General features: G+C 40.0%; 1 protein-coding gene and 1 non-coding gene across 8 annotated transcripts; both read left to right on the forward strand.

Annotated features, from left to right (window-relative positions):
- Positions 1-83: 83 nt before the first annotated feature.
- Sqor (Sulfide quinone oxidoreductase) lies at positions 84-5863 on the forward strand. Of its 7 annotated transcripts, none has more exons than XM_086974441.1 (6): positions 88-236; positions 989-1153; positions 2067-2168; positions 2417-2692; positions 3037-3895; positions 4435-5272. In XM_086974441.1, the coding sequence occupies exons 4-6, from the start codon at positions 2423-2425 to the stop codon at positions 4614-4616; spliced, it is 1311 nt and encodes a 436-aa protein (XP_086830567.1). In that variant the 5' UTR covers positions 88-236; positions 989-1153; positions 2067-2168; positions 2417-2422; the 3' UTR covers positions 4617-5272. The 7 variants fall into 7 exon arrangements, with proteins under 7 accessions (XP_022669232.1, XP_086830567.1, XP_022669229.1 ...); XM_022813494.2 differs by having other exon boundaries at positions 94-236; positions 1066-1153; XM_086974442.1 differs by having other exon boundaries at positions 94-236; positions 1066-1153; positions 2077-2168.
- Positions 5864-17464: 11601 nt separating this feature from the next.
- Positions 17465-17537, forward strand: TRNAM-CAU (transfer RNA methionine (anticodon CAU)). The gene has a single exon. It is a non-coding gene; the product is annotated as a tRNA-Met (tRNA).
- The last annotated feature ends 569 nt before the right edge of the window (positions 17538-18106 follow it).

An 18106-nucleotide genomic window follows, 5' to 3' on the forward strand; every position in this document is an offset into this window, starting at 1 on the left:
CAATGTATGACGCACCTGTAATTACATAAGCGCAATAAAGGACGGCCTAGTAAAAGATCAAAGCTAGAGTACCATTCAACAAAATCATCATTAAGAGAATGTTTTTGCTGACAGTTAGGAAGGAAGTGAACTATTATTCCATATTGTAAAATAAGTGTATCCACATGTAGAGCGTATAGTTTCTGCTGTGAAATCGCCTATGCAAAAATCAACAAGACACATTTCCTGGCGTCTTTGTTAGTTTTAGTTATTTGTCAAATTAAAATCAAGTCGCTTCCGTTAAGCTGGCCTTTGTTCGTTGCTGCCATTCATTTCATGCTTTGAATTGATGGCATTTAAGTATCGTCGAAAAATGTGTAAATGTAGTCCATTTAATGGGGTCTGTGTGTAAAACTGCCTCCCTTGTCCACAGCTGGGTGAAACCGTATTAAGATTGTGTAAAGCATGATACCAATGCCTGCATGCTGGGATACGTGAGATTGTCATCGAGTCTACACTTAATAGTCTGGAATAAGCGACGGTCTCCAGTTTTCCAACCTATCTGCCACTTCTGACTATAACCATTTCTTCATTGTTTCCGCATTGTTGCTGTTTTAACTGTCCATAAATCCATATCGTTCTGCTCTTTCCTCCATCAAAAAGTCTTTGGACCACATATTCGCTAGTAGAATCTATGAAACAAGTGTTACTCCACCTATAGTCAACGCGATCAAATTTTGAATCGTTTCTTCAATACAAGAAAGCGTATGCTAGCCATTTTGGTCTCGGTTATGTTTTTGAGCTGAAGTTTGAAGCAGTTAGATCAGTGGCACACGACTGATCCTTTAAGTCGAAGGACAACAAAGGTCGCCGTAGCCGGCGCAGCTATAGTGTTAGTTCCTGTTGGTAAACGATCAAATGACATCATCAAATGTTGTTATCGTTTACGAACTGTGAGGCCATACATGACTTTGTAGCGAAAACATTTTGTGTTGAGTCTGATTTATAGCAAGTGCTGTTAATAGACTGTACGGTACTCGAATGAGTGTGAAGGCTACGTACAGACAAATGCTGTGTCTTTTTAAGGAAGGAAGACTATGATCGTTTATGGACCATCTATCTGTTGTTGACGTTGTACATAGTAAAGATAGTGGCACAACAGCGCGTCCATTTGGTGAGCTGTTAATGCCAATTGTGATATTTGGCGCTATGTTTCTTTAAAAAAAAAAGTACGGCATAAACTAATACTTTTAAATGAACCCGTTGTATAGAGATTAAGGTTGATCCGCAATATGTGCCAATGATAACAAAAGTATGATTAATAAAGTTCCATCGTGAAGGCTCCGGCGAATCGTATTTGCGCGACAAGAATCATTCTGTATAGCTAATATATACAATCGCGTTTTTGTTAATGATTGTTATTTCGACCTCATTTAGATACCGGACCCAAAACTCAAACATAAAGCGTGCAACTTGAGGATCGAAAACATATCATTCCAATTGCTTCCGATGAAGTTGGTTTCTTTCTTTCTGTTATGCGTTTTATTGCTACATGAACAACATGAAAGCAATCTCCGTTTATGTAAACTTGCATTTATTAAAATATCCTGTATGATTACTCTGCTGCTGTATAATAACAACCAATTATGGTATAGATTATTTGCTCGCAACAGTAGTGCTCTGTGGTTTTTTTTGTTGTTCAAGTTATTGATAAGCGCTTTTCTAGTTATTAGAATCGCTTAGGGAATAACAAAATACACTTCATAATATCATACGAACAAAAAATTCGATATATATATATCTTAGTTGGGTGAGTCATGCAAGTGGTGCTAGCTCTACAAGAAAAAAACAGCATCCTTGGTTAAGCGTAGTTTGCCTTATATTTCCATGAGTAGATGTCATTTATATATTAGCTAGAGAAAACAATTGATGTAGTAACTGCTGAGATTGATGCCACATCTATGTCAAATTTAATAATATTGACAACGTATAGTTAGCTCATTCTGGATAATGTTTAGTGAATTATTCATTAATAAATTACTTTATGATGTTAATGTTTGTGTTGTCATATTTATATATGAAATGAGGTGTGCCAAGCTTCAAGTACAGTGAGACCATCAACCTAGTCAAAGGCTACCACCGGCAGAAACACCGGCATTTTATCCTGACTAAATAGCGTAATTTTTACGGTAAGTTTATTTTCGATTTTAGCTTACCGATGAGCCAGTGTGAACCCTTACGATGCATTTTTAAGACCTTCTTCTGAGTAGATCATTTTTTTTAATTCCTTTATCACATTAAAGCTAACTGATGTCACACTGCGGCACTTGAGTATAGTACCGTTTTGCAAGCGAACGTTCGATTAAAGCAGAAGGCAGTTAGAAGCTTGTGTACGGCAACTTGTATTTCGCCTCTGTGTAAAAATCATTACAATAAGCCAACGATGATCGGTCGCACTGTCCTCAATGCGTGGCGCTCTAAGGCCACTCCTTCCGTGTCGTCGTCGTCGTCACCGTCGTCGAACCTAGTAAAGCATTGTCAACTCCTTGTGGTAGGAGGAGGTTCAGGTGGCTTGGGCGCGACTGCCGTTCTCGGAAACAAGTTCAAGACCATCGTCGTTGAACCCGGCGATTTTCACTACTATCAGCCGTACTTCACTTTTGTTGGTGTCGGACTTAAGCAGCTGAACGAATGCCGCCTGCCAATGCGAAAGGTACCTGAAAACAACTGGATTGAATCTTAAAAACGTTTATGAAAACACTATGTATTAAATGCTATGTGTTAAATAATTGCCAGTTGATTTAGTTGATGAATGATAGAAGGAATTTAACGCATGACTATCTAGGGCATATAGGCCAGTTTAGTTTAATTTTCCGTACTAAATGCGGTTATCAAAATCGACATGTAACGTGTCTGCGTTTTAAATATATATATATATATATATACACACGTACACAGAACTTCCCGGGAAGTCCCGTATATGCGACTGAAGCTAACATCGATACTTGTCTTGTATTTGCTGCACACTTTGATTCCTATTCTCTGCTTTTCTTTTAGGTGATACCGCTCTATGCGCAGTGGATAAAGGAGAGCGTATCTAGTTTTGAGCCGACACAAGATCTTGTTATAACAGACTCTGGGACAATAATCAAATACGATATTCTTATCGTAGCTACCGGAATTTATCCAGCCTTTTCAAAAATTCCCGGCCTTATCGAAGCTTTAAAAACACCTAATGTCGGTTCTAACTACACTCCCGAAACGGTGACAAAAACCTTTAGTGCGTTACGCAACTTCAAGCATGGCAATGCTGTCTTTACATACCCATCGACGCCCATCAAATGTCCTGGTGCTCCACAGAAAGCCGTCTATTTAAGCGACGAGTATCTACGAAAGCAAGGAAAGCGGGATAAGGCGAATCTTATTTATAATACAGCTAGCGAGGTACTTTTTGGTGTGAAGAAGTACGCCGATTCGTTATGGCAGGTTGCCAATAAAAAGGGCATCAAAGTAAACCTTCACCACAAGCTTGTGCAGGTCGAACCAGGTCAGCAAAAAGCTATCTTTGAGCAGACACAGGGAGATGTGAAAAAACGAGTTTCAGTAGATTACGAAATGCTTCATGTCACCCCACCGATGTTTCCTGTAGAGGCCACTGCAAAGAGTCCTTTAGCTGACAGCGCAGGCTTCGTCGATATTAACAGGCGAACGCTCCAACACAACACGTTCAAGAATGTGTTTGCCATCGGCGACTGTACCGCGCACCTTCCAAAAACTGCCGCAGCAGTCGCTGCCTCATTGGCCATATTAGATGAAAATGTGAGGGCCTTTAACTCTGGCAAAGACATCAAAGCGTATTATAACGGATACACATCTTGTCCACTTACTACTGGCTTCAATAAGTGTATCCTTGCCGGTAAATATCTTGTTTTAGAGAGAGGACATCAAATAACAATCAATCTGTACCTATCTTCCATTAATTAACCGAATCTAGAAATGCGCTTAATAATTCTTTGTTCGTGTTTATTACATGTAGCTTGTATTCTTGCATTTGTATTATATGGGCATGGCTAGCGTGCATTGAGTTTTTCCTTTAAGCGATTAATAAAATTGTTTAAGAACCGCTTGTTGGGCACGGCATCCTTAGGACATCAAAATTAACTTCGGTTTGCAATTAGGCTCAAGTTATTACGAACCGCACTATGAACCTTCTTTGTGTACTTACGGCATAACATTGAACGCTTGACGAGCGTTCTAAAAATTACATCCGCTCAAATAGGTTTTGGCACCATAAGACCATTACAGATGGCAAACTAGCTTTTCTCAAAGCGAAATTTTAGAAAGAGACGGATCTTCATGTTAAATCAGTAGCAGGAGATAACATTAGGTTGCGGCGGGACTTACGGTTATAATTACTAATGCATGATATTTTTGTCTACATTAACTTTGTTACAGAGTTTGATGGTTTCACCTCAGAACCCATGGAAACTTTCCCCATTGATCAAAGCAAAGAACGATGGAGCATGTATTATATTAAACGAGACGTTATCCCTGCGATATATTGGAAACTGTTTGTCAAAGGGAAATGGACGGGGCCTTCGACTCTACGACGCTTGATGCGCTTCGGATCTTCGTAGGAGTCTGTTATGTGTAACTATGGGCCATTATTAGTATTACCTTCCCGGCCCCTTTTCACTATCTGAATCCGTGGATTCAACTGGACTCAATACTACTTACGCGTGATTTGGGGCAAGAAAATGATACCATATGTGCTAATATATCGGGGGCATGATTGTTTGTTGTTTGCGATTTTTATAACAGCACCTACTTAAACAGTAGTAAGGAGTATGATGTTACTAAATGGTGTTAGCCAGTGGTAGTGTTGTCCAACGGGCCCTATTAAGTGTTCAGTTACTTGCGTCGCACTGAAAACATTTGCTATATAAATAGGTTTGGAAGGCTACAATGGCCTCCCAAACTTACTATGTAAAAGAGGACGGCATATGGCTCTAGATATGATCGTAGATTTTATTTTGCCAAATCATTCTCGGTCAATACGGTGTTATCAAGGGTGGAGCCCCTGCATGTTTCTATATGAATCAGAAACTTTATCTTACTCGATATGTCTAACGATTTGAAAACTACATATACAAAAAACAACTACTATTATTTAAACGAACATTATAATGCATGACTTCAAAGCCTAATTATAAATAATTGGGTTTTGAATTATTTTTATGTTATTAATAAGAAAAATATATAACGTAAGCTGTTACTTGAGTTATTACTCGTGTTCAACTTGTTATTACTTAGATAAATGAAAAAGAAATGGATTCTTATATGAGTTGTCTTCCAATAATGCAGGATACGGACTTTTAAATAAGACTTTACACGTATTTGTCGTCGAATTATAAAGGCGCATGTCGTATAATCCTGAAGGGAGTGTACCCTACCGAACAGGTCATTTATGTTTGGCCTTAATTAGTCGATCTACATGAGGAGGCTAGAAATTTCTATTTTGTATCTTAAAAGACACCCTCCGGTTTGAGTTTGTATTTGTATGACTACCTTTTGACTACACTGAACCAGGTACTTCGAAGCATAATCCACCTGATAACAGAAGCAGCAGCTGCGTGCAAAACGGAAGAGAAATTGATCGTGCGTTAATACGACGGTCTTCGCAAAATGATGGAATACCGCCAACTCAATCTGTGGTAAATAAAATTACCGTTGTTTATGTAATTGTTTAAAATAAATTAAATGTAAGTGCAGTTCGTGAAGGCGTTGTCGAAACTGCGAGATTTGTGGACAGGCCTTTCGGAACTGGTTTACTTTACCTTTTTATTACCTTATATAAAGATATATGTTATTATGTCGAATTACATATAGAGTTGTTCTTAATTAATTAAAAAAATACTAACCTGTGTGATATTTTTATACTATTCTACGTAAAGAGAATGCTGAAAATCTTACCGAAATTTCATGTGTTGAAGTGACAGAAGAGATATAAATTGCGTGTACTACCTACTTGTGTTATCCAACACAATCCCGTACACTTCTCGCGTTTATGATCAGTTAGCGTCCTCGAAACGTGGCCACTCCAAGGGCTCCCATCAGACCCTTACCTTCTTGAACTGCCCCAGCGTCTCCCGTGTTATCCTTGCTAGCATCGTGAGCAGAACGGATTGCTTGAATCCTAGTTTCGTTTTATGTAAGCAGCTCTTCAGCCTCGTATCCAGAAAGCGGTTAAAAGGGCGTCTTGACTAGGCCCTCGCTGTACTATAATCACTGATGACGCGATTAGCTGTAGTAAGCCGCTCCTCTTGGCTACGACGAAGCGTCTACGTGTGACCGTGCTGATCTCGTACAAGAATTCTGAACGTCGGCCAGCTGTTAGAGTAAGCCTAATACAGGTCTATAGGAGGTAATCTTACATCTCCCGCGATGCGCCGTTCACATTGGTTGTTACAATCATGCAAAACCCCTCTAAAGAGCACCGCGAAGTTGGTAGCCCTTAAAAACAACAGCAGGCATCGCCTGTGCCGGCGTGGTCTGAGTAAAATAAGTACAATATCACCCAAACAGATTACGTCACTGTTTGGGGGCTTTCAGAGAGCCCTGAAGTACAGCCTATCCTACAAAGGGTTGTTTTTGCACCACATCCAAATCGAGCGTATCATGCCTCCTGGAATTCCGGTTTAGCTATCAGCACACCTCGCACCGGGTTATTACCTTTTGGAAAAAAAGTAAATCCGTCCGTTTTAAAAAATCTCTTTCGGGTTTGGGGGAAGTAAAAAATGTTCTTTCTACTTCGGTTATCAATTTCAGACCATCCTAAAACACGTGTGTTTCTACATGCGTTTCTACCTCTTGCAGCCTCGAGGTTAAATCATAGTACAAGTAGTCAAGGCTTCATTAGGTTTTTTAAATTTCGTACGCACTGTCGTGATTAGCGCACCGCAACATCGTTACGGTAGATATCTAGCACGGCTGGAGACCCGCTGGATTGTCGATGCACAATGACAATTATAAGAGTGGTTGACGTACCTCGACAGCTTGGCGGCTTGTCCGATTAGCATCTTCGCCCTCGTAAACCATTTCTCGGATATGCTTGCGTTAATGAATACGATAGCGTATGTAATGCCCGTTTTCATGGGAATAGAAGATCTCACGTTGTTTTAATGTGATATCTTTCTACAAAAGTTGTGCGGAAGCTTATAGAAGGTCATGGGAGCCTACGCTGCAAAAAAGCCGCCAGCCTAGCTAGATAGATTCTAGAATTGAGTATCTTGAATGTACCATCGGCAACATAGTGTTACACGTTTAGTTAGGTGAAAAAATGCTACCCTGTTAGCGATCCTTAAAAGCAAGGGCGACCCAACCGGACGGATATTATGAGAGAAAATAACGAGGAAAAGTGTTTTCTATTTGCTACTTTCCGGCTTGCTGACGAAAAACAATGAACAGCTACTCAGAAAGTGTCCATGCCATCTCAACAGAGCAACACGGGTTCAGGAAAAGTACTCCACAAAAACGGTGAGCAGAATTCTAATAGCAGACGTGAAGAACGCATTGGTTGCGTCAACCAATACGCTGTACGCGGTGTTCGTTAACTTCAAGCTAACATTCCATTCGGGCATAGGAAGAAACTCATACGCATGCTGGTTGAAGTGGGTGATTCCATGAATGTGCTCAACCTTCGTGCCGTAATTCTACAGAATCACCATAATAACAACAAAATAGCCGAACTTTCGCCTTTGAGACAAACAAGTGGCCTGGTTTAAAGAAAAAACTATGTCCAGTTTTGGTTTCAATTTTGGTAAGATAACCTTGTAAGTTCAGGCTCGGCCCCATCGGCAGCCACAGGTTTGGGGCTGATGGCGAACCTGACTGAGACGGAGGGGATTAAGTTTACAAGGGGAAGTAGGTGGCCGCTAATAGCTTGTACCTTGTGAGGTCACCTCTTGCCTATGATAACCGGTTCTTGTACTTAAAATTGTTTTGCTCCGCGACGGTAGCTTTACCGCGCTCATCACCGAAAGGTGCGAGAACCCGACGTTGCCTCATGAGCGATCAAATCGCTTCGTAGCTTGGCCTTCGCAGCGGCTCTCAGCTGGCTTGGCTCCAAGGTAGCTCCGATAATAACGTATTATTCTTTCTTCGTAAAGATCTCTCAGTGGAGAGCCTTACACACTTAAACCGCGTGGAAGCCTCCTTTCTCCAAAGAGCATCGGGAATGTATAACGCCCAAATCGTCTCAATCGACCCATATCCCCCAGCTGGCTCTCCGCTGCTACGTCGTTGGTCTGAGCTGTTAGCAACAGAGGCTTTTAGAAACAACCTTAAAAACTCTGAGCAAAAAATCTGAGAAATTGGTGGGGATCTGTTTGTTTCGGGTATGATGAAAAACAACGAGTGGCAAGGGACGAACCGACTAAACTGTCATATCGCCATTCGTATCGTCATGCATCAATTCCGTCGCAATTTGGTTTCCACGATGGTGCGTTAAGTACTTCAAATATGGGGGAAGCTGTAATATATGTCACGCTGCTCGTTTGGCCCTCATACCGTCTATAGGGTATCTGACAAACCCCTTAAATTCGTTTGATAAATCTCGTATAACCCATATTACGCCAACCAAATGTTTTAATGACCTTTAACACTTACTCTCATCTTGAGATATTGAGCGATTCACCTGCATATACGAAGTGCAACAAAAAAAAAAATTGTTTTTGCGATTGGTGTTTAACATCGTCGTCCATTAGTTCAAGCCTGTCCCTAAGACTTGGTCAGTGTTACCACGAAACTCTATAATCAACACAACTGCACAGCTCCATATCTGCTTAAATTATCTTGTGAAATTTGTTATAGATTCGATTAGAATTTGGTGGATTTAATAGCATATTTTCAAGTTACTTAAAATTCTATTATTAGGTTCTTCAAATATGAGGCATATGCAGCTGCTAGTTAGAGAGGCAACATAACCACACAACTATATTGCTGAAAATCGAGTGTCGACTGTCGTTTACTTCGGTTTATTCAATTTTAAGTGCAAGAACTTAATGAGCAACCCCCAATATAGTAATTATCGTATATATTCACTTTTCGCATATAATAAAGTAATGTTTCAATGCATCTAATTGCATACATGACTAATTGAGATATCTCAATATCAGGATTGCTATTATTGCCCTGTATTGTTAAAAGCCTATAATGAAAAATGTTTTTCCTTTTCTCTGCATTAGTCTCTTAAATTAATGCAGAAAATTCCTGCCGGCTGTTTTTTCTTCAGTTGCTGAAACCAATATTATGTGAAGTACGCCTTCATTAAAAAGCCGCGCGCAGAAACGTGTAAGCGGTTTTAGCCCTTACAACACCTATCTAAAGTATTATTTTGGAGATACCTTATGCTAAGCAAATACATATGAAATTGCTCTTACAAAAGGTCATTCATTCTATTTGTTCATTCTGAACGCTCTTCACTTTTGAATGAAGCCAAGCCCGCCTTTGAAGAAGATTTATGTAGAGACTCATTTTTAGAAGTCATATTTTTTATATTATATAGAATTATTATTCTATATAATTTCATATATTTATATTTTTACTTGCTAACGTTCCTGTTATGCATGGTAATTCAGGCTATTGACATGGCTCAATGGAGTTCCCCATTCATTGTGCGCAGGGCTTCTGGAGACACGCAATGACATTGCCCAACGCCTTCCATCGCCCGTTTAGGGTCTTTGTTCACCAATTTCTAAAGTCAGTTTCTTGAGCTGAGCCAACTTTCCAGTTAATAGAGCGTCTGACTTCATTAAAGGAACTTACTGAGAAGCCCCTTTCTATGCCTACTGAGGCATCATCTAAAGCCACTGAAATACCAGTGCGGAGCACTTCCCGCATTTTATTCTTTCTTGAGCCAGAATTTTTTGTATCGATCATGCACGGAAATAGCCTTTCTTCCATCGTGCAGGTCATCGAATATGTTCCATCACACTTCCGCATGTGCGAGCCACTTGTCTACTGTTAGTTCATTCCCTAGTGTCAATGTTGCCTACAAACGATTCATGAAAGTGGCCCTGCGCATTGTTTCGAGCTGACACAAAAAGCGACTCCCTCGGTTAATAAATGCTATTATGTCTAATATATGCAACATATTTATCCGATAAAAACACAGCTAAAAGGCAAGAAAAAAACGCGCACATAAAAATACACCAGTATAGCGAATACGCGCCGTGTAAGTGATAATGTACTATATTTAAATTCGTCACTAGTGGGGGCTTTGGTTTAGGATACCAATCGAAGCGAGGCGCTTGTAGTAAAGTATCCCGTCAGATTTCGGCTTTTTCAAAGTGCGATATCGGAGTGTCCTTCGAAGTTCGGCCCGGGACGAAATAAAGGACATAGCCTCTATTGAAAGACAGACTGAGAAGCGACAGACGGAGAGAGAAACCCGCCAAGCCTCTGCAAGACTATTTTCCGCTTGGGTTAGTTTCTCATTGGAGCTCAGCGTAACTGACCATTCGCTGGCCGCACCGCCGATCAATCGATAGCACGCTGGCTACAGTGTACTGACTGCGCTCATCAATACTGCTTGGAGCCTCCCGATAGAAGGAGCCGTATCTTCACCCAAAACAAGCATCGGAAGTGAAAAATATTACCTTTCTTTATTACGAATCGTCGTACGCTAGAATCAAACAAGAGAGTGCATATAACTAAGATGAGCCTACGAACCACTATGCGCATAGTTAACTGCAGTGCATTAAGTTAGCAGAACCGCAACGGTGGGTCAGTTACGAGGATATGCATAGTATGCTGATGGGATCCTAGAGCTTTTCATAGTATTTCAGATAGCGTTGAGCAGCCAAGGCCTTTTCGGTGGAATTACTGCCACCGATTTGCGGTTGTCCTCGGCCGGTGGGTGACCTGCTACACCATAAGGGGGCTCTAAACGACGAGTTGACTCAATGTCATTCATTCACTTTGATGACGACATAAGGTCTACTTCCGGTCAAGCCAAGATTGGAAGAGCAGAATGTTCAAACTTTCCCGCCAATGAATGTTGTAAAATAGTAACCTTGCTTAATGAATGCATTATTTATATATTGGTCCGAAAATATTTGTTGCATATGTGTTCTTTCCATAATAAATTACAGAAATGTCACATTTTTGTAATTTATATCGGATTTTGTTGGCCCGACTAGCACACGGGCAATTCGATTTTTCAATTCTATGTAAACCCACTTTCAGACTTTTTTCTGGTTACCTGAGTATTTAAACTCTGCCTACGAGACCGAAAAAATGATACTGTCACTCTACACCAGCTCCGAGTTTGTTCTTATGAGATACACAAGTATGCCTTTATATCGATTTAGTTGGGCTCGTTGAAGGGTTTGTTGGCTCCGGATCAGTGTGCCTTATTGAAATTATCATGATACCCATGCCTGTAAAAATTTCCACAATGAGGAAACTTGCTCCTATTAAGTTTCACTGTGTATGAAACTTCCAATGGAAGCATAGAATTGTATTCCAAACTTTTGTTTTGTAATTCATGCATTGAACATTAGATTGTATACTTTCAAAGACATCTCATTGTCTCAAGTATTGCGTTCGCTAGCCACTCTACTCCTTAGGATTTCACTATCGATTATCAATTCAATGTTACCCGTTCGGTTGCAATGTTATGGTTTTAATAAAACGCGCTTTTAGAACTTTATTACTAGTTAGGGTTCGTTTAAAACGTAACAATTGAGATATAATACATACGCCCTTCAAAAGCTAACACGATTCAACGCGCTAACAAGCTATCAAGGAACGCTACAAAGGTATGATTCTATATAAATTAAAATAGATTTCACGCAACTATACTATATCATATTATTCTTAAGACGTATATATGTAAGATAACATGTAGTAATTATGTCGAAATTGTAGAAAAGAATTTATCCGACGAGCTGTTAGGATACTGTTGGTACCACTGCTTTGGGGCAAATAGTTCAACTTGATCACTAGTTTAATATTCTATACATTAATTTCAAATGTGAGACCTGTATAGATGTTTTTAAAAAATATAAATTCCATTGTTTTAATTAGTAAAAAGATACTTGCTATTGTTGTAGGCTTATTGGTAACGTTGTACATAAAAATGCGAATGAAAAGCAAACGGCTTTTTTGCGTACATACACAGTATGTATACATTCGGTGATATATTAGCGTGGACGATGATGATAGCCGTTGTGTCTATGAGCGGCGCTGTTTCAAAATGAACATCAATTCTAGTGGTCAGAAACGACTACTTTCGTCTAGCGCCGACGACGACTCTTCGTAACCAACCTGCATACAAAAAAAAAGGAAACCATTTGATAAGGAGAACAATTTGAGCAAACAAAAATTCATCAAGGCATAGCTTACTTAATTTTGATAGACGCCCATAAGAAATTCTGAATTAAAAGGTTAAAATAGATAGATAGAGCTCATAGATATAGTTAGTAAATAAGTTCAGAGCTCATAACTTGTTTTCTTAATTAATAGAAATATTCTTTTGAAACGAGCTATCCATTAGACTTATTCGTGTATGTAAACAACACATTATATTACCCTGGCGTGTAATATAATGTGTTGTACAAGCATTCGATGTGACCTTGCTTATTCGTTCGGCTTATCACACTATGAATCATCAGTACCAAAAAAAAAGAAACAGCTCTAATAAGACCATTAGAATAAAATTCCATCTCATCCTCGTCCTCCTCCTCCTTCTGCAGGATGTTTTCAAAAGAAGAACACTTCAGCGAGAGGATCTTCAAGATTTCTCACCAAGAAGGAGGAGAGGATTGACCTTGGTTGGCTGGCTGCCTAATCGCAGAATTTTCTCTCCGATCAACGTCCGGGGCGAGCGAGACTTCTACCGATGAGACGTTTGATCAGAGCAGCGGTCACTGCCTCTCGGTAGCGCAGTGTTAGGAATGTCCAGTGGGGTTTGGGCATCAACAAATATAAAAAGGGACCACTGCAATTGGGGTCAATCCTGGCACCAACCTGTCGTTGTAAATACTCGTCCTTTGGTGGACTACGCTACCTGTGCAGCGCCGTCTCTCGATTTTTATCTATCTCTGTGTCTGACTTTTTGTCTGTGTACTCCCGGTCATGGGACGGACAACGGCACCCCGACACCGAGAATCGAGGCCATCGCTTTTGGACGATCACTAACCTCGTCCACTAGCTAGAGTTCGCTTCGGTAGTTATTGAGGCCTCTCAGGAAGTTGTCCCGTTGCAGACAACCCAGGAGGCCGTCCTGTAGTGACTAGTGAGTGACCTTTTATGAACTTATGTCATCGTCAAAATGCGCCAGTGTAAAAGAAATGGCGCAAGGCCATGCTTTGCCGTAAAGCCTGTACCAAGAAATAAAAAATCATCTCGGTTAAAAAATCAAGCGAGCTTGATGCGAGGAAATTACGCAACTCGCTAATATCTTTAAATCAAATACCAGTTTAAACTGGTTATCAAACTGTTCATAGAAACCTTCGACTCATTTTTGATAAAATTAATTAATATTACATCTACTAATATACACGGGGCTAACTATCCACATTTTTAGGTTTATGAAACCTAATTTTGACACAATGCTCTATCCTACTTCTTTTTTTTTATGTTGCGCTGATTTTTAGAGTTCAGTGAAAAAAGTCTATAAAAGGTTAGCTCATGAAACTGCAAGTTTTAAGATCATACTTTGAGAAAACTGTTTTGTGTGTATTTCCCCCCCGTTTTTATCTTAAACCATAACACTCTAGGGTCGAGTTTACACAAACACGAATTGCATGGAAAGCTTTTGGCAACAACGCAAATATCAGGTGAGTCTCTAGTCGGGCTGCGTCATCTTTTGAACGTGCCGTAATTACGGTAATAATCTCCTTTTGAATATGATAAATGAAATTCTGCTTGGTGTTTTGTTATGCAAGGATTCGCTGTGATATAAATGTATAATCCAATTATCGAATATATTATAGGACTTACCACTATGCAAGCAGGAGCTCTCGATGTTCATTACGTTTAGCTATTTTTCTTGAAAGATTTAAATAACTGTAATTTATTACGTTTTAGATTTAATGTTTTTTGCCCTTGGCGTTTATATGAGAGGAGTATCTCTAGATTTAATTATTTGTAACGCGTAATATTATGTAGGAGTTACGTGGCACGAAAGTCTAGTAAATCGAGTTGAACTTTGCGCTGGAGAGCGCAGTCTTGGACGTAATGAACAACTAAATTTTCTCAACGTTTGACCGTTTTCTACACAACGTGTTGTACAGCTCCGACATGATCGCTCTGTAAAAAAAACAACAACAGCTCTCATTACAGCAAACATTCCATGGAGGACTTTTCTCGTGATACAGTTTCTCTCGCTTTTAAATTGAAGCGGTAGTATTATTCATGCGGTATCCTTCGTCTTTTGCATAAACAACAGCAGCAGCAGCAGCAGCAGCAACAGCAGCACAGGTATTAACACGAAGCAAAATCTTCTTGGCTTCCTCATGCTTCTCTTCCTCGCCACATCATTCTCAGCCTTGAACACCTTCGAATACCGAGGGGCGCGTCGCGAGTCTCCTCGGCCTGTTGCGCTTCAACTCGGATCTATCGGTCTGGACGGTCAATGCCGGCGAGACCGGAGAGCCGAAGACCAGCTATAATATACGTTTGTATAGAACAACTAAAGGAGCAGCTTCTTCGCGTCAAGGTTGCCCTAGATGACTCCATTTAAATCAACTAACTACTGGGCTACTACACACATAAATAAAGTGCGATGAATTTGGTAACTTCTAGGTGAATAAAATTTCTTCACAAGGAGACCCTTTGATTCAAATACTTTCCAGCCTTGTCTCCGAATAGGTGTAATCAAAGGTCGTGTATCTGAGTCATGTAAATGAAACATTCGCTCAAAGAGCTGCTGTTTAATTTGACCTTCATGCACGAAAATATTGTAAAGAATTAACCTATGCTAATGTTTTTTATTTGTCAAATTCGAGATGTGGTCGAAAGCGGAAAAAATTTCGCTTTTGATCACATCTCGAAGGCCGTTGACAGAGCGTCGAACATAAAAGCAATTCATCACTGCTTTTTTTTAGCTTCAATCCATAGATCATTATTGCCTTCCTACAAGTTTTCTATAACTAAAGTTTTAGCTCAAGCTTAATTTGGTACTACGGGGGACGAGAGCAGCTGAGCATAACTTATTTACGTCAGCGTATGACGACGTGCTGTTGTCCGTTGAATACAACTTAAAACATCGATATGTATATCTAATCTATGATTTTATCTCAAAATGCTAACATTTGCTGCTTTTATGATCCGTTTTCATTCAACGACGGTTGACTTAATAGAAGCTAAATAAAAAAGAATACTATTTATACACGCAGCGAAATATGCAAATGCAGTATTACGTTTATTTTAGTTTACCTATATATTCTCTCACTGCGTTCGACTTCAACAGGGATCACGGTTCCTTGTTTCTCTATATAATCCTATTTGTCGCTCGGTATTTGCACCGACAGCCTCTTGTTTCCTTCAGCCAAACCGTCATCCAATTAGACTATCCTGCCATTACGGAAACGATTATTGTCAGCGGATAGGAAGTGGTTCAGCATAATTAAATAAATAAATTAGCTGATTGGAGATATTCTCATATGAATTGCTTGATGAAATCAGTCCACGCCATAACATTACGGGGTCGTATCTCATTCAGGGAAATCGGCTACTCAGGAAATCGGCTGTATGCGTCAATATCCCTCATTAGATGAGAGCGTCAAGCAAGTCATTGCGATAGCACGCACAGCACTCCAGAAGACACATTAATGAAGCAGCTTCAGAGCGTACACAGCATAAGTACGATGCGTTCTGCCTCGTGCAACGGACAACGAATAGGTGCAAGTGTGATGCTTCTATTTTGTTTCCTCTGCTCGGTCACGTAGGATTCTACAACCATTTTGCGGCGTAAATCCCAATAATAATAGTAACAAATAATTACTAGTAGTTTTTTTTACTGGCTCCGAATTATGGCGTCGTGTCGGAAACGTGGAACACTGCTTTTCGTTTCTTAGTTGACACTAGCAACGTGATGCCCTAGTGGCGTGAACGATGTGTCCCTCAATCTGGGCTGTTTCGATGGTTGAGGGATTCCACCACGTAACGAGTGGATTGATGCGGCGTAAATGACCATGAAATCGACCAGAGGCATGCCAAGGATAGCGCCGAGAGCCGATCGATTTCTGTAGCAGCAAAAGTCGCAAAAACTGTCGTTATACACCGTGTCACGGGTGTCATTTTTTCTCTGCAGTCTAATTTTTTTACGTTATACCAGGTAAAAAGCATTCGCTAAGATAAAAGACGATGTAACAGCAAATGGGTTAGTCTTTATGAAGGCTTGGGTTTGAAATTGTTGAGAGCATATTTATAATGGATCTGCAATTTCTAAATTCTGTCCTACTTTGTCGTTTTGAGATGATTGGAGACGACCGACCTGACTGATTATGTCAGTCCGGAGTTAGTCATCAGTAATATAATCATTATAGCTACGATGATATAATAGATACGCCATTAAAGCAACAATGATATGACTAACACATTAGTTACTGTTTGTATACTGCCGTAAAGTGCCAGTTATTTAGTGCATAGAATTTAACTTACTCTAGGCAAAAAACATCGATATATAGACAAAAGTTCAGTTCAACAATTTAATTTAAGTAAATCTGTTGCTTGCGAAGTGATGTTGGAAATTTGCATGCTATAGTAATTATCACGTGCAAGGCGGCATTTTTCTAACCGTTACAAAACACCTGTTATGCTGATCTCTGTTTGTTAGATCCAGCTTAGCCTTAAGTTGTACAAGGAACGTCTATTACTTATCTGTCCTTTTGATCAGTTCACTATAACCGCTGCTGCTTCCTTTCAGTTTTCTCTCGTCAGCTTTAAATCGGCCGGCGATAGAAGCGGCTCGATTCTACGTGCTAGATTTAGCAGACGACACCGAGAGCAGAGGACAGGCCTATTACCATGTCTACGTTAAGTATCTGATATTTTCTGCCAGAGGATAGTAACACAGAACTGAATATTACTCAATAAACAATATACTAACTAGGACTGCTAATACGGATTTTTCTTCTGCAGCATATCTGGTGCCAGTAACAGTCGAGTCATGAGGTGTTTGGGCACGAAATCAAGTAGGAAAGCCCAGTGGTAGCAGTGTATCTATTATCCGCATTATGCGTGCAGCCTCCTTTATTTATACTATAATTACAAAGTGCATATTTTAGCAATTGAATGGGTGGCACACTGACGAGTGGTGCAGTCGTAATTAGCTAATTATTATTAGTAATTATATTTATAATATTATTATTAATGTAATAACTAATATAATTAGTCATAATTCGTAACCGTGATGACCCATAGCGCATAAAGGATGCTACTTCTATTAGTTTGTATAACACTGGCTTACACGACCGCCTCGGTAGCGCAGTAGGCAGCGCGTCAGTCTCATAATCTGAAGGTCGTGAGTTCGATCCTCACCCGGGGCAAGGCGGCGAAAGTTTTACAATAGCATATTCCTAATAACTAATTTTAACAACAATAAACAACGAACAAGTTTACATTGCTTTCGCTACAGGTGCGTAGAAACCTGCCTATTTGAAAGCGTAGCACGTAGGAATCCAAGAACATTTTACTTAAGAGAACCCATCTGCCTGAAAATGTATAGTGATTATGATTTTCCAGGTGTCTCAAAAAATGCAAGTCTCGAGCTCAAAACCACCACATAGTTTTTTGGAGTGGAGCAGAAAATGGTTGGCTACCGCGAGTGACTCCAATCAAATCAATACAACGATCTTCAAAAGTTGTTCGATCTGTGAGCCGTACTTCTTATTGCAGTAATTGTCAAGTATTCTCAGCGAGCTGTTATAAGACCCGAAGTGCTTTAGACAGACAAAGAGATCAAGACTAAAATGGTTAACGATTATGTTTTGACCTTACCGAGATTATCGCAGAAATGCAATCAGATCGTGCATTTACCCTCTTAGTTTCCCCTTCTTTCTCTCGCCCCCGAAATCGTCGTGGGGCGATAAGTAGGTACGATTAATCGTTTGCGATT

Source organism: Varroa destructor, unplaced genomic scaffold (assembly GCF_002443255.2).
Source record: "Varroa destructor unplaced genomic scaffold, Vdes_3.0 BEIS01000007.1, whole genome shotgun sequence".
Classification (NCBI taxonomy): Eukaryota; Metazoa; Arthropoda; class Arachnida; order Mesostigmata; family Varroidae; genus Varroa; species Varroa destructor.